Genomic DNA, 23,794 nt, shown 5'->3' with positions numbered 1-23,794 from the left:
TGTTGCAAAATCCTGGGATATCGATCTATGTGGGTGTTTGTATCAGCTAGTCTGCCCACTCATGCCTATATATAGTGTTTGTGTGCGAGTGGACACAAGGCAAGAGATTTAAATGTCTACACTTGCTTCTCCATTTGGCTGGATCGATGCTGATCACATCAACCATGTGATACCAGCTGAAACTTTGTATACCCTAAAAGTCTCGGTAGAATATGTGATCAACCTTTGATCTTCCTTTATGGCCACTTTCTAAAGCCCAAAAGTTAGCTGGGTATCTTTTCCTCGCTTTCAGTTGGCTCTACAAAGGTTGGATATATACTAACTAGTTAAAGAACTACAAGACCCATCTCCTCCTTCCCTATCTCATAACTCTTGTCTGTTTAAATTTGGTTCGGAAGCAGTACATTTCTAGTGGTTAAAGATGGAATTGATGGGATCGAAATGTGGTCTCGAGGAGTCGTAGAACAATGAACTCTTACCATAACTTTTGAGGAAATCAAGGGCATGTAGATTCACAGTTTTGTGGTCGGCAAGGGTGAGGAAGATAAGATTGTCCTGAAGTCACCAGAGGGTAGCTTAGGCGGCACGCTCTTACGATATTAGGAAACGAAGTTTCTATGAGGACTGCCATTAGTGCCATTGGAATTAAAGTTTGTAGAAGTCAAGGAGCTTTATGTTGTCCTGTACTAAAATTCTCTATGTTTATCGTGGCAGACACGAGTGTGGTCTTTCAAGCTTTATCATTCATATAATTATGCTTCGTTCGTTGTCATCTTCTTATTTTCTACCTTTTTCCTGACGTAATACTTAAAAGGTGAGTGACCTTTTTCTTTGCGAAATTATGATACAATTATATTGTTGATTTTTATATATGTAACGGCTTAAGCTTAGTTAATGATTAGTTTAATGTGATACCTAAGTAAACTTTAGATATTGAGTTCATATGAGAGGATTTGCTAAGATACGATATGGATCTTCGATTTATAGTTCAAGTTTGTTGAAGTGATTTCACATGGTAGTAAAGGATAAATGACTTAGCAACCACAGCCACATTAGAAGTAGGACCCCGTATACACACTGTGTTGAGTATTACATACGGGGATTTAGTCCTACAACGAAATAATAGTACTGAAAGGATTTATATAGGTTGTTAGGTCCTCAGATTACCTCATCTAATAGCTTAAATTATCTAGTTGAGTTAAAATTTAAGGTTTTTATTTTTATTTTTATTTGAACTCTTCCCGTCTTTTCTAACGCATATTGTCGCTCTACTAAGGTTCACTTGCCCTCTTCCTCCCATGCATGAAGAGGCTTCTCATCACCAGCATTTTCTCTTTCCTTATGGCCTTTTTAGTATGGTTGTCGGTGACTCTGGACATTTTTAGTTGATATTCTTCTTCCATTTTATAGTAGTTCTCTTATAGTGTCACATTTTTGCTCAGTCCCATCTCTTTTTTAATGTCCCACATTGTCGCTTTGCTGATGCTCTATGCCGCTCCGCCTTTGCACCGTCACCTATCACATTACAGTGTAGCTTCATCCTTGCTTTGCCCTATATTACTCTGCCCTTTGTGTTATTACTTGTCACATGTTGCCTTGCCACCCTCTTGACCACAACCACCTTAGTTACTTTTTGGTTGTGTTGCTAGATTTTTGTGGAATACTATTTCAGTTGCATATTAGTATGTCATAAATTCTCTTCCCCTTCTATTTCAGTATAGATTAATTTTGAATTGTCTTATCTTAAGTGATTCTCAAGAGAACCTCTCTCCCTTTTCTTCCGCTAGTTTGCTGTTCTATTTATAGTTAATAAATTATTCTAGTCTTCCGCTTTACTATAAAGAAAAAAAAGGCACATTAGATCTTTAAAATTGACATTTATCATGCCTTCAACATCATGGTTAATTCTTGGCACCTCAATTCAGCCAACTCTTCCATTGTTGTATAGCACAATGACAATAGTCCATAACCATCAGCAACATCTCCCTTAGCAAAATGAAATAACAGAGGTGATAATTACATCGCACGAAATTGCTACCTCAAACAAATTACAGCAGGCAAACTTTACTTTACTTTACTTTTTAAGAAATATACTTTACTTTGCTTTCTTGTTTGGCAGATAGTTTAATACCCCTCTACAATTCCCCTGGACAGTTACTATAGCCGGTTTTACCAATTTGTTGACTATGCAGTACCTGATTCGAGGAAAGGTAAATACTTAGATGCATCTGTAAAAATTATAATTTTAATTCAACGGTCATAATAGTCAGTTTTCATAATCGGTACCGGTTTTTGGGTACCGATTCCAAAACCATATTACGTAAAAAAAAATATATTAGTTAAGAAGATTTAATTACGTGTGCATAACTTCTCAATTTTCTTATTATACCCTTGAAGATCTTAACCATTATTTCTTCATCTTACGGAAGAAATGTTCTACACGTTTTTTTTTTTCTTCTTCCGTTAAGATTTCTCTCTTAAATATAATTATGCCTTAATTATAGGAGATATTATTTAATATTAAATAATTTAAATTTGATTATTTAGAGATAAACTTCAATTTAAATATAATTCTCTATTTCTATCTATTAAAATTTAATTTAAATCAATCTTAAACTAATGGGAGATAAATATAAATAATAAAAAATATCAAAAAGATAAAATATAATTAAATTTTTATTAAGTTAATTATAAAAGACATCAATACCTTTATTTTGATATATATACATTACTCTCGGTTAATGATATATATATATATATATATATATATATATTTATATATATTTTACTTGATAAAATATTAAGATAATATAATTATTAAAAAATAATGTGCAAAATTATATATCTAATATCTTTCATTCCTATTATACCCTTAAAAGATCTCATCAAACTGATTGATAAAGAATTAACTCTATGGCGTGAAAGAAACACTCTCAAGAAAAATATTAGAGAAGTTTAATAATTCAGCAAAGGGCTAATGAGTCATTAATGATTGTATTAACTGTTATGGTTACTACTTTCCGTTATTTTTTGATAATAGAAATTTATTCCCGATTTAATATCTGGTTTGAAATTTATCCCCACTTGAAGGGAATTCGGGTTTGAATTCCGTGATATCACAGTGGAAATTAAGTTAAAAGGGCTTTTTTGTTTTAATTATTTTAATTAGATGGGCTATAATTTATAAGACTTTGTTTAGTTTGTGACTAAGCTCTAAACTCAATTAATTAATTTTAAATTTTTAAAAAATAAATTTAATTAGATATAAAAAAGATTTTAAAAAAATTAATTACTCAAATTAATTTAAGCGTTTTTAAACTCAAAACAAATAAGTCTTTAAGTGTCGTATCCACAAGTTATTAAAAAAAGGAGAAAAAAGGATAAAATAAAGCGAGTGGCCGAAGAAGAAAAGAATATAGAGATTCGTGCGGACGAAGCGTAAACGTGATCAAGAATCTTCTTTTTTTTTATTCAATTAAAAGCGCAGCAAGTGGTACGTGGATGGCCAGGATCACTAGTTCCTCCACGAGACGCCGGCCGGCCGGCGGCGGCGGCGGCGAGGTATCCAAAGTATATAAGGAGTGGAAGCTGTTGGTGCTCTTCAATCGCTGGCGCTTCTACGCGAAGAAGGGATACAGAAGAAGTCAACTAAAAATTAACTTAATTAATTACGCAGTCAATTAAGAGGCTACCGGCAAATTATTCGCAGAAACTTCCTGCATCCAGTACTGCAGATGATCTGCTTTCATCGCCGTCCAGTTAGCAAACGTGTCCGTCTCCGAGCGCTTGAACGCTAGACTCTAGAGCTTTCCTCTGTTAAATCCCAAATCTTGTCCTCGTCTCTCCCAATTCTCACCCGTGGAGAGAACATCGAACCCAAAGATGACGGCGTACAAGCTCCTTCGTATGCTACCCCAATCTCTCCCCAAATCAATTGCTCCCTCCCTATCCGCCGTGATGAGATCCCTCGCTACTTCCGGCCATCAGCAACCCCAGGAAACCTCGGGAACTGCTCCTCCTCCGCCTCTCGAGAAGGAAGAGAAAGAGGAGAGCGGGGAAAACCCTAGCGAGGAGACGAGCGGAAGTGAGAGAGATGGCGGCGTCTATACGAATAAGGAGACCGGCGAGGTAGGCGGGCCGAAAGGCCCCGAGCCCACGCGGTATGGCGATTGGGAGCGCGGCGGTCGATGCTCGGATTTCTAGATCTCTAAGTCAAATGGAAGCAGTGAGAAAGGAGGTACTTTTATTTGTAATATATATAGTGAAATCCAAGATTTAAAATTGTTAAAACTGTAACCTGGTCTATACATTGCTGATTTACACACATGGATTAGGTTCTTAAGTATCATCGCTTTCGCATGATCAGAGTAGCTAAGTATGTTGAAATTTTCATGAAAATATCATGATTTTTTTAGATGGAAAAAATCTAGAACTGATTTATGCATTTATGTCCTATGTGGTTGCTTGAATTCAGAGTTCAGTGATACAGTTGGAAGTGTTATAACTTTGTACATTTTCATAGATAAGTCAGGAAGCAAGAGCTTTGCAATTTAATGCAGGCTGAATTGGAACTTGAGAGCGGTATGTTTTGATGGACCAATTTATAGCAATCATTGGAATATATTCTTGAAGCAATGAGGAACTATAATGTCAATTTATTTGATCCATGATCTCCTTTATGTCACAAACTCAGTTTAATTTCGTACAGGATTCTAATTTTAATTTCATTGTTAAACAATTTTTTGTGTCTGACTACCTCAAGTCAACCTCCTAGAACATAAAAATTGGCAATGAGGTTTGGGTTCATTTTTAGATGATGTGAGAGGAAAGGGATCGCAGGATGTAAAACTCAAGAGATTTTATGAGTTGCCCATATTGGAGCAAAATATTACTCTCAATATTTGATATAACTAGCGATGAAAAATAACAAGACCAGTAACTCATTTTGTTTTTGTTTTATTTTTTATTTTCTTGGGCAAACATAAGTTACTGTGTTGATGGATGGAGAGATTTAAGATAAAGAAAACTATATGATATCAAATATGGAAGCAACAAAAAAAAAAGGAAATAGGGAAAGGAGATAGGAACCTGAGAGTGAGGGTGGGAGGCAGTGGATGAGCCAGGGTCTGGGTACCCGAGTCCAGTTGCATCAATATATCACATGTAGGATGGCATGCCACTTTATATAAGAAATTTGCAGAAAATGAAATAAATATTTATTGAAGGAAGTAGACATGTTCATTAGTTTGTTAAACAATAAGCTGCAGAACTGCTTATTGATACATCTAAAACTATAAATGTTTCTTCATAAGTCTGATAAAGAGTCTGTTCCTGTTTACATTTGTCAATATATTGCCTTGTCAAGTTGTCAATTAACTCATTTAATATTTGCATATTGTGTGATAGTTTATAAGTTGAAGCTTCTCAGCATTATACTTGCTCAGTATGAGTGACAAGAATAATATAAGCTTCGTGCAACTTTCAGCTGAAACTAACTCTAGCTGGCAAATGTTGAAATTGTGTAATTCTAGGTTAGTCTTGATCGGTTCCGTTTTACAGTTTGGTTTCAGCCAAGAATTTGTGGTCTGGCTAAAACATGTTCCTAGGAAAAAAAAAAAAGGCAATTAGAAAGTCCTTTTGGCTTGTTATCGTTCATTTTGAATAAACTACCTAATGTTTGAATTGAAGTGAAGACTAGTGGAACAGGTAGCAACACAAGAACCAGTGAAATGTATTTAATTAAGTAAATTTTTGACGATTTCATGATACATATTTTGTATGATATATATTTTCTCTCATGGTTTAACTTGTACATTTCTAGGTATACTGATTGTACTAAGAAACGGTTGAGTTAATGTCTCCCTAATGATGTTTGATGTAATTTATTCTCAAATTAAAGTGGTTTTATCATGTTTTTAGTTAGTTATAATCAGTGGCCAAATATCTGCTTTAGTCTTTACAATGATCATTGATACAAACCAAGAAATCATGCTGTTTGGAAGGTTGACAGCAAGGTTCTAAGTATTGGGGAGAATTGAGATCGGATGCTTGAAAAAAATGATACATATCGGTTGTATTCGTCGATCCGTTTTGGCAATACGGATTGGGATTGGTTGATAATCGAATCCATGATTGAAAACCTCATGAACTACATATATAGATGCAATAGATATAGATGTAATATATTATGAATTATATTAGTGACTAAGGCCATCCAAATTTGCTTTTGCAGTTGATAACAAAGTTTGTTACACAAGTTTTTATTTACTTGTGGAATAAAAATAGACTTAGTTTGACATAAGTCTTGTTATATTGATATAGCAAGTAAACAACTAGTTAAATCTATAAGTAATACCTACTTCTCTTTTCTCTTCTCATCTATTTAATATTTTTATATTTATCAATTATTATTTATCCATTGGAAACATCACTTCAATCACTCTATGTCTTCTTCCCCTTCTTTTATCCTCATCCATCTATTATGAGGTATTTTAGTCATTAACTAAATTATAATTTTAATCTTATGTCACATCAAATATAATTATTATATACTATACTAGTATACAATTAAACACTATAATAACTTATACTAGTATAAGGTCTCTTAAAATTAGAATAACTATATTAATATTGGCCTTAATTTGATAATACTGTTGTATAAAGAAGAACACCAAACAATAGAGAACAGTACATAATATGTAGCCACTTGCTCTAACATCTCTATACCATAGAATCATAAGTATTCATACTTGCAAGTTTGTCATGCTGGTACCAATTTGACATAACATATATTGCAGGTGTTCACAGGCAGAAGGAAACGGTTAACTGAGCAGCAAAGAATTTTGAGGTTTAAAGGAGGTTGCTTTTTGTTTTTTTAGAAGTAAAAAGGGGTTACAACAGGAGGTTGCTCCTTGTTGCGTATCTCTGCAGTCCGAAAGACTTGGCCTCAGATGTTGCTGGATACAGACAGTACTGCCAGTCCACAATAATAAACAAATAAAAAGAATCAGTTGGCTTTCGATGTTAGGAAAAAAATTGCAAGCCTGCTGGTATGACTTTTTTTCTTTTGTATTTTTTATTATCATATGATACTTCCATTCAACGGTTGCTCCCTCTCTATATATTTGTGAGTTGCATAATTTCTTGTTACTGAAGTAAAGGATTCCAAAGAGGGAAGTCATCTATAAGTTGGTAGAGAGGAAGCTGGTAAAGAGTGATCAATGCAATGACCCAATTGATCTTTCGAGAGAGATTCTAATCTTTCTCTAGTGAGCAGTTTGCTTTCTTAATTTCTATCTCCGTTTGTGTGGTGCCATGTTCTCTCTGTTGTTTGAATGTGAGAACTAGCTAAAAAGTTTAGAATAATTCAAGTATTGCCGATTGACTAGAATTTTGTATTTAGAGATAACGCTAAATAAATGAGGAGTATCAATCAATTCTTTGCGTACGGGACTATAGAAGAGATGTATTTAAAATTTAGGAATAAACATATTAAATAAATTCTTTTTTTTTTAGACAACTGCCCTAATGTCAGATCTTTTCTATCTGTACAGGAGAACGTATTGTATTCGTTGACTTGAATTATTTAGCAATGTCAGTCTCATTCCAGCTGCCAACTGCTTGCTCTACCTAGTTCCCGATAATACTAATTTTTTTTTTAAGAGAACTGAAAACTTAGTCCCACTAAATATCGATATCATTAAAATTTAAATTGAAATGTTCTCTTACTATATGAGCTTTCTTAACTAACTAAATCATATCCCATTGGCAAATAGAGATGCCGATCTTACTTCAAACAATTAAAGAGATGGAAACTATATATATATATATATATATATAAACAGCTATGCTCTCTAGTGTTCCATTCCTAACTTTGAAGAATAAATAAATAAATATTATACAATAGTTTTTCAAACTATCTAAATCTTAGAAAGTTCATGGGGTAAATTGAGATCAACTGTAAGTTTTTATTTTTAAGGATGTAATGCAATACTGAGCCGTATTCAACTGTAATAAATTATAAATTTAGCCGAAGAAAAATATATTAGCGTGGTGCCTACGCCTTAATCTTATATAAAAAAAGGAGCACCTCTTCCTCTCATTAATTTATTTCTAAGGAATTATAATTTGACAATTAAACCCTTATTTGTTTAGAAAAGAAGAAAAGTATACAAATATATAAATAGGTCCTGAAAGGACCAAGATTATATATCCAAGAGACGATGTTAATATCCAACAAATCCTCAACTGTGTGTTCGTCTTATCATAAATAAGATCATTCCAGTAAACGAGGGTCCTGTTACAGAAGATCTAAACTAGTAGATATAAAACTGGTCATCTAATGTTATAGCTGTTTCCATGACTTGAATTCATAAGCTTATACTACATCACTTATTCACACCTAAACGTTTAAATAGCTATCTACCGGTTGCCAACTCAAATCCACCTCCAACGACAAAGTGAGAAAGAGAGTTAACAACGAAAACGACCGCCTTACTCCTCCGTACTTTCTTCCTCTGTTCCGAGTTTTTTTTTCTTTTCAATTCAGACCCTATCTTTCTATCATTTTATTTCTTTCTGTTGTACTTTCGAAATCAAACGACAAACGTCAGGATGGTTAAGCTACCCGTTCACTTTTAGAATAATATTAATTCTAAAAAAATATTCTAATTTTTAGTATTAGATTAAGAGCAGTACAAGCTATATATTTTAAATCAAATGATGAAAATATCTTGAGTGGATATAGTTTTGGATAAAATATAAATTAGTATGTCAAAATAAGCTAAGTCGTATTTAGTTATTAAATCAGAAAAAAGAGCTTGTCTGAAAAGAATACTATTTTCCTTCCATATTTAAGTGAACGGCACAGTACATGGGTCCAATAAAAAATTAGTTAAAAATCAGGGTGTAAAGGACAATAAACACACAGTGTAGTAGTGTAGGGTGTGAGATGAATATTTCTCCATTTTTTGGTATATATTCTGCATAGCTACAACACAGGGAGCTCTGCATCAGTTCGATAGGAGCGTTTGGAGATGAAGTACTTGATTGAGGTAGAGCCGGCGAAGCTCGCCACCGGCGACGGTGGGCCCACCGCCGGCCCAGTATATCGCAGCGCCTTCGCCAAGGACGGCTTCCCGTCGCCGCCCCCCGACGTCGAGAGCTGTTGGGATATCTTCCGGTCCATTTCTTGGCAATAAAAGCCCCTCCTTTATCGCAATTATCTTACTTTACTAGTGTGGTTTCAGCCCACATGTCAGACAAAAAGAAAAACCTAGAATTGGGTCTTGGATTCCATGTTTGTATCTCACTTCTTCTTTCTTGTAATCGATCGTGCTTGCGGTTTGCCATGCAGGACATCGGTGGAGAAGAATCCGAAGAATAGAATGCTCGGCCATCGCCCCATTGTCGATGGGAAGGTTATTTCTATTGGGGGATTTTTCTTCTTCTTCTTTCAAGGTTTCTTTTCATATAATACATTGGAGCAAATTAGATGGTCTTGTTCTTGTTTTCTCTAATCTGCAGGCGGGTGATTACATCTGGTTGACTTATAAGGAAGTATATGACATTGTCATGAAAGTGGGGGCCTCCATTAGGAGTTGCGGAGTTGAGCAGGTAGACTGTTCCCCTTTTCAAATAAGTAGGTGGCTTTTGATCGCTGCACAAGGTTACTTACTCGTCAAAGTTTTATTAGTTTTGGTCAAACCTTGCATCAAGTTGATCATTATCCAAACCGACGACTATGTCCTTGTAAAATAATAAGCATTACTCTAAACCAATAAATATTATTATAAAATATGAATAAAAAGAACACATTATAGAAAGGTAATTTTCCTTTTACCAAAGTAACCTTTTAAACAAATTTTAAGCACAGAAATATCAAATATAATTATCTATTTATTATGTGATATATTTTATTGATAGTATGCTATTTAATAATTATAATTTATAAATTTATTTTATTTATTTAGTTATATTAAATATTTTAGAACTAATACATCTCATAGGGGCAATATAATAATTCATATAGAAGAAAAGGCAACATCATTTCCTTACCAACTTCAAATAAACATGCATAAACTTAAACACATATATAAACATCAATAAACTTGAATAACTTTACTCACCAATCAAACTTAAGCATAGATCAATAGACTTTTTGCTGTGTGTCAAATGACCATTATCTCTAAAACTTAAAAGTTGATAGGGAATGGTGAAATTTGGTATTTATAGACTTTGGATTTAGCATTATATATGATGAGGAAGCACTGGTGGTTAGATGCACGACTGAATGAAGTATTAATGATGCCATGTGCTTTGTTTATATGGTATTATTGTGAAATTTTTCATATTGAGTTATTATATCATTATATGTGTCACAGTGAGTTGTATAATGGCAAACTAGTAATTTGTAATCACGTGGGATAGAGCTCTTAAATACTAACTAGCTGTGCAGATAGTTGTTTAAATCTAGTGGCTCACCAGTGAACTTTGCCATCCACTTAAATAAGTGAGTCCAATGATTTTCGTTCTTTAAATCAGTAAGAAAGAGGAAACTGAGAATAAAAAAAATGATGTGAGGGCATAAACAGATTAGGGCCATGTCCTGATCTGCTGAGGAAATAGCTGCCCTGTTGAAACAGTAACATCACATTCACCTGCAAATAAACAGTAGAAAGATTGGAGATAAATCGAAAGGGAAATCATTGAATCAAACTCTGATAGTAGCAAGCATAACTAAGCATATTTCATCTACCTCCAGAAGAGTTATAATCCAGCTAAGTAGGCAGTACTGTGAAATTATAAGTTCTTACAGATCAGTCGAGGTAGAAACAAAAAATTGACAGAGATTGGTTTGGATGGGGGTTGATGAAAGGTTCTCTTAGTGAAGGACCTGGATGTATGAAAATTGAAATTTCATCCTCACTTCAGTTGCTGGACTATGGAGCTGGGAATAATCTGGAGAAGTCTTAAGGCTTGATCTTTGTTAGATGGAAGACTTCCTAGCCAGCTTGTTCATGCACTAAAGCTGTAGAAAAGTTCTAAGATCTATCAACAAAGTGAAACTGAATCATTGGGTACATATGAAAAACAATTAAATATCAAATTAAGTTGTTACATTATTGTTATATTATTGTTATATTATTATTATTATTATTATTATTATTATTATTATTATTATTATTATTGTTATTATTATTATTATTTTCTAGTTAACTTCTCCTAGGAGTTGAAATTTAATTTTGAGCTTGCGAAAAGCAGTTCTTCATCCGATTATTTTTCCGTACAAGCTTTAAGAAATTTCTTCCTTTTTCTTTATTTTTAAGATTATGAGCTCATAATATTTTGCAATGGATGTGGGTTGTCCATTATTCAGTTATGCTGTTGGCTTTTCTTTTTAGAATTTTTTTGAGACCGTTAATATGGTCTATATATTAGGAATAGTGAGCTATGATTCTCATATTCAATAGGTGAATCAAGCGATGGAGTTCTTAATTTAATAATCTTTAAATTGTTTGGTCAAAATTCGCATGCTGTAAATGAGTACTAAGACTCAATTCATATCAAGAAGATTGTTTCTAGTTTTAAATATCAACTGTATAATTTGAACATCTTGTCTATGTTGATTTGTGCCGTAATAAGAAAAATTGTGGAACTTACTATCATTGATTTGTAGGGAGGGCGTTGTGGTATTTATGGTGTCAATTGTCCTCAATGGGTCATCAGTATGGAGGTACTCTTGTTTAATATATATTGCTAATTAATAAGAAAATGTGGCTTATAAAAGCTATGTTACCTCTGCAGGCTTGCAATGCTCATGGAATTTATTGTGTTCCCCTATATGATACCCTTGGTATGTGCTAATTTACTAATTACTCTAAAAGTTTAACTTATTACAGAATGATAGTTTTGATCTCTTATATTTTATTATTTTAATTCTCTTACTTCTAGGCTCGAGACACTTTTATACACCCAAGATATAAATTTGAATCAAATAAGAAGATGTTTTATATTTTAAGAGGCCTAGTGCCCCGTGGAGATTTGAACTTGGGACCTCCTGTTTTGTTACGATATTCACTTATCAATTACTTTAAAAATTTAAGCTATTAGATAACTATAGTTTTAGTTTGTCATATTTTAATAGTATGTAAGTTGTCATACTTACTCTAGCTGAACAAGTGTGCAAAGGCATCGATGGAATGTATCCTCCATAGCAATCCTTGCTCTGCCCAGAAATGAATGTTTAGCATTCCTGCATTGGAGAAGTTGAGAAAAGAATTAGATCTTTTCTTTCTTCCTTCCATTTCCTGATTTAGAAATTATTTTAATCAGGAAGTTGGAAACTAATTGGTGTATTCCCCTGCATCATGTTAGACAAATTCTTATGGGCAAATCATGTCTTCTGCCTCCATTTATATAACCAATATATATGTGATTAACTTCTGTTTGTTTTTACTGTATTTACATAGGTGCTGGTGCAGTAGAATTTATCATATGCCATGCAGAGGTTCAGATAGCTTTTGTGGACGAGAAGAAGATTGTTGAGGTAAGACATTTTCTCATGGAACTGTACGATAGGTCCTTACAGGCTTCAAAAAAATTTCTCTAATGGTTACAGAAGACTAAATTTAGTGCTTTTCCTTTGGATATGAGAGCAAGATAAATCATAAATTCTATGATATGCATAATCTTTTGATTACCTTTCATTTATTTAATAGTAGTTATTCTTATAAGACTATTAGTTGGTTAATAATGTTGTGCATATAAGCACACTTTACATTCCTACTGGTATTGTCATACTCATGAGTAATGATTATATATTCTCTACGGAACCATTTGTATGCGGTAATTAAAATTGTACACTTACATCTATCTTATAAATTCTTTTCCATCTCATAATATGTCAGTTTGTACTTTGTATCCCTGTAGGTTGTTACATGAAAAATATATAATTACTCTAAAAGATGTATTTCATGACAAGCAATAATAAAAATATGATATGCAAGAGCACACGCAAACACAACATTTTTTTTATAGAAAACCTCTTATTAAACAAGGGAAAAAAATTATGGGATCCTACAATGATATGATATTGATGCCACTATATATTTTCTTTTTTAAAATTTCCAAATGTTAGTTATTATCTTTCACCTATTCATTTGAGCAGCTATTGTGTATATCCCTTTGATTGCTTACTGTGACCTTTGTATTTCCGTGTGCCCAATTCCCCTGCAATAGATGGTTAATGCCTAAAGTAAACGTCCTTCAATCTATGTTACCTCAACTCTTCACTTTTCTGGTTAAATGCTTTTGGCATCTCAGGAAAATGCAATATGGAAGAGCATATCTTGAAGCTCCACTATTTAGTTGTCATGCTCACATCATCATAAATTGTCTACAGTTGACATTTCTTTTTGGAGTGTCACGTAAATGACTGTACTATGAAGTATGGATCTTTGTTCATCAACTATGTTGAGAGTCAACTTTCAACTATTAAGTCTAAATGTCAGGGAGTTATAGGATAAATCTCATGGTCTTCGTGGAATAGAGCCATACAAATAGAAACTATAAGCAAGTGCACTTGCTTGATATAGTCAATGGAATATTAAAAATCCTACAATCATTTTTGCTGATAACTATGGCATTGAGAAATGTGACGTACCAATGAGTTTCCATGGAATCATTTTGCCCCTTCTGCAATTTTAAATGCATCTCTTGATAAGAAAGAGCATCTGAGCCCTCCCTCTTCTAGTCTTCTGTATAGTTCTCTTCATCTCTCTTACAGGGATTCCTTAAAGATTTAAGGCATTCTGCACTGGAAATGTTTGTTGGACTTCTTTACAATTAAATTCTTGTTTACTTTGTTGCATTTTTTTTTTCACTAAATGCTATTGACATGTGAGTCAGTACGTGCCTTTTTAACATTCAGACATGAAGATAAATTTTCAGATTACCATAAATTATTTTGTTTCTAAATGGTTAGTTGGAACTAAAGACACTAAAACCTCTACACCAATTTCTTAATGCTACACAAAGTCTATTGCACTTTCTAGCATTTCTTATGAACTTATCAACATATTGCTCACAATTTTTTTTTTTTTGTTTTCTTTTATTGTCCAGGTTTTGAAAACTTTCCCCAACACGACAAACTTTTTGAAAAGTAAGTTATACATCACTAATTTCTGTTTGTCAGATCGATTGTTTTATATGTATCATCCATGTTATATTGATCTTCTTCTTTGTTGTCATTTTTCTAACAGCAATTGTCAGTTTTGGGAATGTCACACCTGAACAGAAAGAGGAGGTTGAAAATCATGGTTTGTCAATATACTCTTGGGAGGAATTTTTGCTCTTGGTTAGTCCATTTTTTTACTCCTCCCTTTTTCGGATTAACTACTTGTCGTACTAGATGATACTTTGTGACTATGGACCGCATATTTGTTTGTTTCTTTTGGACAAGTAATTTATTGATGTAGGACACTTTATGAGGCACACGAAAATCAAATTATGTCAAAACATAATTCCTCTAGGTTTTTCATTTCACCTCTAGTTATTAGATCAACATATTTTAATTAAGGATGGTTGTGTAGGTTAGCACTTGTTGTGTCGATGGAGTATTGGCACCTTGCACGGGTTGTGCTAGTGGCATAGCTCCATTTGGGATGTGCCAACCCATGTCGGTGGACAAGATTTTATTTATTTATTTTGTTTTATACTATAGAAACTAATTTAGAGTAGTTTAAATGATATAACTCAAATGATAGATGCTAGATCTATGAAAAATACTCTTTAAAATGTAGGAATAAAAGAAAATGGGTCCCCTAAAATATTCCCCTAAATTAAAGAAAATTAAAATTAATATGTCACATGGTCAAAATTGGTATGTAGATTAGAACCCAAATTTTATTAGTTTAGCTAAAATTTTAGTATGATTAGATTTCTCTCAAATTTTAAAATTTTGAACATCAAATTCATTCAAATTTGGTCAACTTTTATATAGAAACATGTTAAATTAACTATGTTTAACTAGGTATTTATTTTAATTATTAGATTATCATCAATTAATGAATGTATTCAATCATATTATGTGTTGAATAATGTTTTACTTGACTATTGCTATATCTTTAAATAAAATAGATCATTCATAAAAATAATCTAAAGATAAAATATTCTAATGTAGATTTTAATATATATATTCAAATAAAAAACTAAAGATTAAGACATTTTTAAATACCCTAAAATTTTTATTAGAGGTGTGTCAAGATCATGCCAATGAGGCGTGCCGATCGGCATGCCCAATGCTAACCAGCACAACCATCCTTGACTCCAACTAATTCTTGGGCATACTCCTGAAATTATTCTCCTAAACTAGATCAACCTTCTTTTGTCCCAGGTAAATAGTCCTGTAATGAACCTGAAGTTCACATTATATTTTCTAGGCTAGCATCTGATAACTTGTAATTTTTTATGATTTTGTAACATTTGATGATTGAGGTAAAATATGACATTTGACTACAAAGGATGTCTTAGCAAGTCTAGTCTATTGGATGCTTATATCAAAGTTGAGGAAATCCCAAAGAAAGAGGCACATCATTGTTTAACATATTGCCTCTAGTTAGATATTTAAATCTATCATTGTTTGGCTTATTTCATCCTATTTATTTTTTTCTACTCATATTTATATAAATTTACTCTTAGACCGTCCTACATCATTGTCATACTGTCATTTACTCAAAACTCAAGGGGAAGAGAAATCATGCTTTTGAATTATATTGATGCTCTCATCTTTGTTTGAGGACAATGATAGTTTGCCTGTATTTTGACTATAAGAATGGCTTCATAATAAATTCCTACCAGAATAAATTTCAGATGATTACTTTTCCTTGATAATAATGCACATGAAATTTAATGACAGCAAACTCTTATGATATATTTGATCTTTATTATTCTTTTGTGAAAAATAAATAAGCTGTCATGCTTAAGTCTAACTATGCCCACCTATAAGGGATAATATGAGATAAATATAACATGGCTCAATATGATCTTATTTTACTTACCCATTAGAAACCATTTCCTCATTGACCTTCCAAGTTTAAATAGGTTCACTCTTAGGCTGTTCAGACATCCTTGTTGTATGCAGAATATGAGAAAATGTGCCTTACTTCTGTTCTCACTTTAGTAAATAATGCTTGTTTTGAACTTTGAATACAAGAATATTCTATTCCTAACATGCAAGATTATATGTTTGGAGAATTTTCTTGTGTTTCGTTCCAGGGAGATATTCAGCAATTTGATCTTCCAGTAAAGAAGAAGTCAGATATCTGCACTATAATGTACACAAGTGGAACTACTGGTGACCCCAAGGGAGTAATGATATCAAATGAAAGCATCATTTCTTATATTGCTGGGATAGATCTGTTATTTGACCATGTGAATGAAAAGGTAAGTCCATATCAACTTTGGAACTGTTACAGCATCGTAAATGCACATGTAAAGAAACATAAAAAGCTCCATAGCTCAATCCTACATATAATGTCTGCAAGTTATGAATTGGTAATTTCAGATGTAAATAATTGTCCCAATTAATGTTGCGTACATATTTACTATGCAGTTGGATAACAATGATGTTTATCTATCATATCTTCCACTGGCACATATCTTTGATCGAGCGATTGAGGAGCTGTTCATTTCCCATGGGGCTTCAATCGGTTTTTGGCGTGGAGTAAGCTATTCAAGTAGAAGGTATTGTTTCAATAATTACATTAACTAATAGAAGCATATCATTCCAGGATGTCAAGCTATTAGTTGAAGATATTGGGGCACTGAAACCAACCTTCTTTACGGCTGTTCCCCGTGTCCTGGATCGGATCTATTCAGGTAAAGTCAGAACTTTGGAATTGCTAATTCTTAAATTAGTGCTAGCTAAACGGCTATAGGTTTTCAATTTTGGGAGTTACCTTACATAGACTAAGACTATACTTCATTATTGCCAAGTAAATGACTCCACATGAAGACATTGGAGAGCCAAAACCAACTTTCTTCACTGCTATTCATCGTATCCTGGATTGATATAGTTAGGTGAAGTCAGGACTTTAAAATGTATTTCTACAGAGTTAAGTAAATGACAATATTTTGTATAGTTTCTTTGTTTCTTTGTATTTCATATTTTCGTCACAAACTTAAATTTTATTCTTGGTCACAATTATGTCTTTGTATCTGCTAGAAGCCTAGTCTGACATCTCAAAATTTATCGTGTATATTTTAATAAAGGGTAGAGAGATCTGTATATGCTAGTAATACTTATTGTCAAATAATAGGATGTTATAATTTCAGCACACATCATTCTAGTGCCTCCTTTGAATTTATTTCTCCCACAGAAAGTTCCTACAGTTTCTATTGTTTTGGAATTTAGATAATTAACAATTTAACATGTGGTACATGGAGCCAGAGAAGGACATCTGTTTTATAGCATCTCTTCTCTCACTAGGCAGCAGCATGTCTCATCATTCTATTGCACTTTTGCAGCACAAGCCATGAAATTCAGACCTCCATGTTTCTCATTAATGGCAAAGGAACATGATACACACAGACAGAGTTTAATTAGAGAAACATAATTACAGCTTCAGCATGGAGCCCGAGTACAAGTCCTCTTGTTCTTCTGATCTTATCTAATATACAAGCTTAACTAGTATAACATATGATTTAAAAAGTTCATTGTGAACTATATCTGAGGCTGTGAGAAGATTGACTAAAGGGGACAAGATGAGATCAGATATTTGGAATTAAATTTTATTGTGAATCAAAATCTTATAAACATATTTCAAATAAGTAATAAAAATCAGAGTTTTGTAATTAAGGAAAAAAAGACTAAGGATTAATATTCCTGATGGAAGGAAAATCTTCATCCCCTGTTTGCAATAATACTAGTAAATCTGAATATATCTCATACATGTATACAGTATATCTGTGCATGCATATCCTCACAAGCACTTGCGCACACATTGTGGACATGTATATAAATATTCTTGTACCGTAAGCATGTCAACAGTACATCATGGTATTTACTATTTACAGGATGCACTGCTGAAAGTTTATAACCACCTCTTATTTCTAATAAACTTTACCTATTTTGTCTCTTCTTATTTCCAGGTCTGCAAAATAAGATTTCTTCAGGTGGGTTCTTGAAGAAATTCGTGTTCAAAGTTGCTTACCAATAGTAAGTTCATATACAACACTGACATCCAGATTACAACTTGTATACTATTGTTATTATTGGTTTTTTGTAGATATGAAATTAAACTATCTTAAACCATCTCACATGCATTTCTTAATTCATTTCCATTCTAAAAATGTTAACATTGTGTAGATCATAGTCTTCCATCTTACATTCATATGGTTGCTTCACCTTTGTGTTTATATTACTTCTGTCTACTTATCTGCTGATCTGGACTTCTGGATTGCGGATTGATTTTAGATGGAAATTTTGCAGCAAGCTTTGGAAGATGAGTAGGGGATATAAGCATGAAGTGGCGGCTCCTTTCTTTGATAAATTAGTTTTCAATAAGGTGACCAAAAATATAATAAGTACTTGAGGAGTTTGTTTAATTGATAGAACAAAACAGGAGCAATCTAATCTCTGTTTACTGATCTAAAATTTCGATGCCTCATGCACTTAGGTGAAACAAGGTTTAGGTGGGAATGTACATATTATCCTTTCTGGAGGAGCTCCTTTAGCTCCACATGTTGAAACCTTTCTACGAGTGGTGACATGTGCCCATCTTGGACAAGGCTATGGTATTGATTATTGAATTATCTCAGATAAATTTGATTTACAATTTATTTCTCTGAAATTCGACATTAAATGCAATGATTATTTATGTGTTCTTCATTATGTTCATTTAATGAGTAAAATGCAATTTCTATCAATTGATGTCAAGTTCTGTTTCATTGCACATGACAGATCTTACTATGGAGTCACACTTTATTAAATGACTAAGTATCATTCTACCTTTTTTCCAGTATTAATTGGATCTTCTTTTGTTTTGAAGAAAAAAGATAATAGATCTCCTAGTAACTATGTTCCCAGTCATTGGAAACATGGAAGGGTGTCCAAATCGAGGTTTGCTGTGAAGGTGGAAAACAATTTCATTGATAATTTGTGGTGTCTAAAGAAAGATTTTCTTAATGAACGTGCTGATCCTCTGCCGGTGCGGCATGCCTTTGGCACGATCATTGAAAAAAAAATCTTTTTTATACACTATACACATGGGCATATCTTTGATACACATCTAATCAATTTTTTAGAATATTTAGAGATGTTTTTAGTATCTTTGGCATAGCAATCCTTAGTTTTTTCTTTATTTGATACATGTATTAAAGTATTTTATCCTTAGATTATTTTTGTAATTTCAATTTTTTTGAAATTTAGGGAGAATTTGGAAGAAATCAAAATTTCCCTTTTTATTCCTACATTTTAAAGACTATCCTTCTCAGATCTAGCATCAAAATGTTAGATCTATGTTGAAAACCCCTTATAAATAATAGATATAGTAAAATTGAGATACGTCTATCATTTATACACTTTTAAAAGAAAAAATCTGTACTGACCAGCATGGGTCAACACAATAACGTGCTGACTGGCACGAACACCCCAATAGCACAACCTTTTGTTGGATGCCGATATCCTATTAGCACGTCAAGTGTCGGTTGGCACGTGCCATGCCGACTAATACATCCCTCATTGTTTTGTTTAATTTGTGATAACAAAAAGTTGAAAAACAAAATGGTGCATACCTCTTAAAAATTCTCTGATATTTAATTTTTATTTTTAAATATTTGGACACCTAAAGAAGTTTGAAAAGGAAAGCATCAACACTTAAGTTTTACATTAAGCTCAAAAAAAAGTGCCAAGTGGAAAAAACTTGCTAAAACAAGCATGAACACTTCAATATGAGCTTAAAAAAATATCATGCGATGCTATGTGTATTGTGCAAGAAGTGCCAAAAATTTGCCAATTGTAAATAACAGAAGTCCAAATAGCATTTTTCCTTTGTCAAAATCTAAAAGCAGTCAGGCATAGCATCATCATGTAGTTTGCTATTTAGATGTCATTTAGTAGCATACAGGATGCCTGCTTAAAAGTTAAAACTATCAACTACTCAAACATCTGGAATTTTACTGCAGAGCTATCTGGAATTGTAAGACAGAATAGCTCATGCTTATCTGTAACAGTCTTATTTATTTGTCATAATTTGGTTATAGATCCTCATATTGTTAATTATCGTAGCTCTGGAAGTACGAAGATAGTGATCCTCTTGTAGATATGGGAACTATAATTTAGCATTATGAAATTTGAGTCTAATGTATAATGAATGGCTAAAGATGATTCACTTACTTTTGTCCTGGTTTTAGGTTTGACTGAAACTTGTGCCGGAACATTTGTTTGTCTACCAAATGTCTCATCAATGTTTGGAACTGTGGGCCCTCCAGCACCAAGCGTTGATGTGCGCCTTGAGTCTGTTCCTGAGATGGAGTACGATGCCCTCTCAAGCACTCCTCGTGGAGAAATCTGCATCAGGGGAAAAACTTTGTTCTCAGGATACCACAAAAGAGAAGATCTGACAAATGAAGTTATGGTTGATGGGTGGTTTCACACAGGTTTGTTGTTCTCCTGATACACAATTACAGTGAAATAGTTACGCAACTTGGTTGGCATTATCATTTTCTTATGAGCTTATCAAACTAGTAGTCTGAACACTTGGTCTTGTTGAGATTCCCCGCTTTTATTTCCATGTATGGCAAAACAGAGGATATAGTTATAACTTGATTTTGAAATTACAGAGCCATGCCAGTTTATGATCATTTAAGATGGCACTTTAAGTCACGCAATACTTATCCACACCATTCATCTGCGGGCTGAGACTTGCAGTATCTATTGTTTGGATACTTTCTCATTTTATATATCTAGCAATCATGATATGCAGGTGATATTGGTGAATGGCAACCAGATGGAAGCTTAAAAATTATTGATAGGAAGAAGAACATTTTTAAACTTTCGCAGGGAGAATATGTCGCTGTGGAAAACCTGGAGAACATTTATGGTCTTCTTCCTGATATAGACATGGTATGTCTTCTCGCATTTCTTCAAGGAAGATACTTTATTTTCACGTCAGATGTTTCATGGTGTTTTATCTAGCTTCTCTTTCAAAAGGTCTAGACAACTCCTAGTGCCTTTTTCCCCTAATAATCCCTTGCTGAAATCCAAAACACCTCTTTAGCTAGAAATATGCATTCTCGAAGAGGATCCTTAATTTCTAGAATATTGCACTTTAATAAAGTGCATCTATCAACTTTTGATTTCATAAATTCAATTCATTGGATAAATGATGGAACTAATATGCTTGTAAAATTTGCATGAATGTGAACCAAAATAAAGAATTCATGTTACAAAAGGCTTGATGCAGTATGTACTGTTGTTGAAATTCTAATTGTACATGTTATTTTTAACTGTGGAAGGCAAATATCATTGAATTCTAGAAGCTGTTTCAGAGCCATTTTATAGTAGAGAACCAAAATTTATATATATATATATATATATATATATATATATATATATATATATATATATATATATATATATATACATATACATATATACACACTTGCATTGGGCTTCATTCGAATTTCCTGATGTCTGCTTCCTCTGTTTAAAGATTGGACTCCTGTATCCTGATCTGACATGCAATTTGATGTTTTGCAACTGCATCTTTGGATGTGCACTTGTTTTCTTCTCTTTCCTAAAGGAAAAAGACACTGACATGATTCTTATTCTAAGCATAGGAAGGACTTTAGATATAACTAGGAAACCAACCGGTAATATGGGAGGACCATAATTTAAGATTTTGTTACAGGTAGAGGCCTCACAATCTTTGTATCTGCGATTCATTATATTTTTTATCATTTTCTTATCTGAAGCTTTATTATGCAACCTTGCATGGATTCTTGTTAAACTTTTCATGTAGTTCTCAACTAATTAAAAACTTACAGCAGTTTGCAAGATGTCTAGTAATATCTGATGTTCCAATCTGAAGTTCCTTAACATTTGAGTTCTCTAAATTCTATCTCATCAAGAAATGCTTCTACTACATTCTCAGATATGGGTGTATGGAAATAGTTTTGAATCTTCCCTTGTTGCCGTTGCAAATCCAAACCAACAAGCTCTTGAGCATTGGGCAAAAGAAAATGGAATAACAGGGGATTTTGCCGCTGTATGTGAAAGTCCCAAGGCTAAAGAACACATTCTTGGGGAACTTACAAAGATTGCAAAAGCAAATAAGGTCAGGTATCCTACGTGTATTATATTTTGCATCCAGAGTTCACTTGGTACACCAATAGCATACTCATTTGTTACTAATGCTTCCATTATCTATTTAAAAGCACCTGTAGTAATCAATTGTATATTTAATAGTACTTTTATTTTTCCTGGCAGTTGAAAGGTTTTGAGTTCATAAAAGCTCTTCACCTTGACCCAGTACCATTTGACATGGAGCGTGACCTGCTGACCCCAACATATAAGAAGAAACGACCACAACTGCTCAAGTACTATCAGGTTAGTTGTCCCATCTATGTATACTTTTTGAGAAAAGTCCTATTTCAATGAATACTTTGAATTGGAATATGAGTAGTAGACTATAGTAGGGTGGTTCTTTGTTCTACATTAATAGTTTCTTCATGTCAGAGCACTATATCGATTGATCACATGCTTGGGTTCGCTGTAGTTCAAGAGCGGAAATAAGTGCTTTATATATGACCTCCCATTTTGCAAAAAAATATCCTCCTTTCGATGATGTATTGATTCCTATAGTCTGAGATTGATTAGAAAATGATCAACTCCATTTCTCAAATTTTTGACTAAATGCCTACTTTTTTTTGGCAAAGGTAGGAAAAGAAAGGAGTCAAGTTGCAATTATATATATATAAATAACAGAGTTTTAATAAAGCATGCACAAAAAGAACATCCTGGAAGAAAATAAAAGAAAGCTTAGGTTTCTCTTTGCTGAAGCTTAATTGAAACATGCCAAGTTACTTAATATTATACTTGTGATTTATTTCCAGAGTGTTATCGACGTCTTGTACAAAAGTATCAAATAAGGAAGCAATCCTACAGGGGCAGCAGCAGGGAGTTTATATGGTGTAATGCTTATTCTGTAATTCTTCTGTCATTTATGTGTATAAACTTTTTTTTTGTTCCGTCTTATATATCTTTACGTGTTAAGATGAGACATCGATAAGCTTATTTTTGTTTCAGTTCTTACATTACATATGTGTGCAGACTTGGTTCACAATATGAAAATCACTTGAATGAGTCGCCTGATTTCTTGTTATATCCCTTGTGGAGTCTGGTCTCCCTAGTAGAAATCTAACTGTTGTATTTTACCTTTTGTCCTATCAACCATTAAGATTAACTTAAAAACTCTACCCGTTGGTTGTAGAATAAGCATAAACTTATTTCTACTATAGTGAGGTGTGCTAGGTCTATAGAAGTTTATTAGTAACCGGATAATAGTTTTATCTCAATACTAGTTTATAAATATTTACTTTTCACTCTTCTCTTCTATCTAATAAATATATTTACCGATAATATTTAATTACAATTTTGTTCTTACAGAAAGTATCAATGCAATCAATTATTATTTCAATCTCCTTTTTTTCTTTTTTCTCTTTTTCTCTCTTTATCCATCCACTATAAAAGGTACTTTAATCATTTGCCATAATATCTTCTAAATTTTATGAC

The 23,794-nt window shown here is 33.1% G+C and overlaps 1 protein-coding gene across 1 annotated transcript; it reads left to right on the top strand.

The window, feature by feature from the left end:
• The first annotated feature begins 8,998 nt into the window (after nucleotides 1-8,998).
• LOC140779769 (long chain acyl-CoA synthetase 4-like) lies at nucleotides 8,999-23,384 on the top strand. Its single transcript, XM_073125023.1, has 19 exons — nucleotides 8,999-9,181; nucleotides 9,356-9,419; nucleotides 9,526-9,615; nucleotides 11,678-11,734; nucleotides 11,806-11,854; nucleotides 12,471-12,547; nucleotides 14,122-14,161; nucleotides 14,262-14,356; nucleotides 16,276-16,443; nucleotides 16,613-16,723; nucleotides 16,791-16,878; nucleotides 18,151-18,217; nucleotides 18,491-18,566; nucleotides 18,678-18,795; nucleotides 20,413-20,658; nucleotides 20,985-21,124; nucleotides 22,155-22,337; nucleotides 22,490-22,609; nucleotides 23,116-23,384. Exons 1-19 carry the CDS (start codon nucleotides 9,036-9,038, stop codon nucleotides 23,149-23,151), a joined length of 1,971 nt encoding a protein of 656 aa, XP_072981124.1. The 5' UTR covers nucleotides 8,999-9,035; the 3' UTR covers nucleotides 23,152-23,384.
• The last annotated feature ends 410 nt before the right edge of the window (nucleotides 23,385-23,794 follow it).

Source organism: Typha angustifolia, chromosome 15 (assembly GCF_048772165.1).
Source record: "Typha angustifolia cultivar Huaian chromosome 15, ASM4877216v1, whole genome shotgun sequence".
Classification (NCBI taxonomy): Eukaryota; Viridiplantae; Streptophyta; class Magnoliopsida; order Poales; family Typhaceae; genus Typha; species Typha angustifolia.
The sequence above is the reverse complement of the archived record's forward strand: the minus strand, read 5'-3'. Positions and strand labels throughout refer to the sequence as shown.

Coding starts and splice junctions, on each gene's coding strand:
- LOC140779769 (XM_073125023.1), top strand. CDS start 9,036: ATGAAGTACTTGATTGAGGTAGAGCCGGCGAAGCTCGCCACCGGCGAC. Junction 16,444..16,612: donor TTGACCATGTGAATGAAAAG/GTAAGTCCATAT, acceptor TTTACTATGCAG/TTGGATAACAATGATGTTTA. Junction 16,879..18,150: donor CCTGGATCGGATCTATTCAG/GTAAAGTCAGAA, acceptor TCTTATTTCCAG/GTCTGCAAAATAAGATTTCT.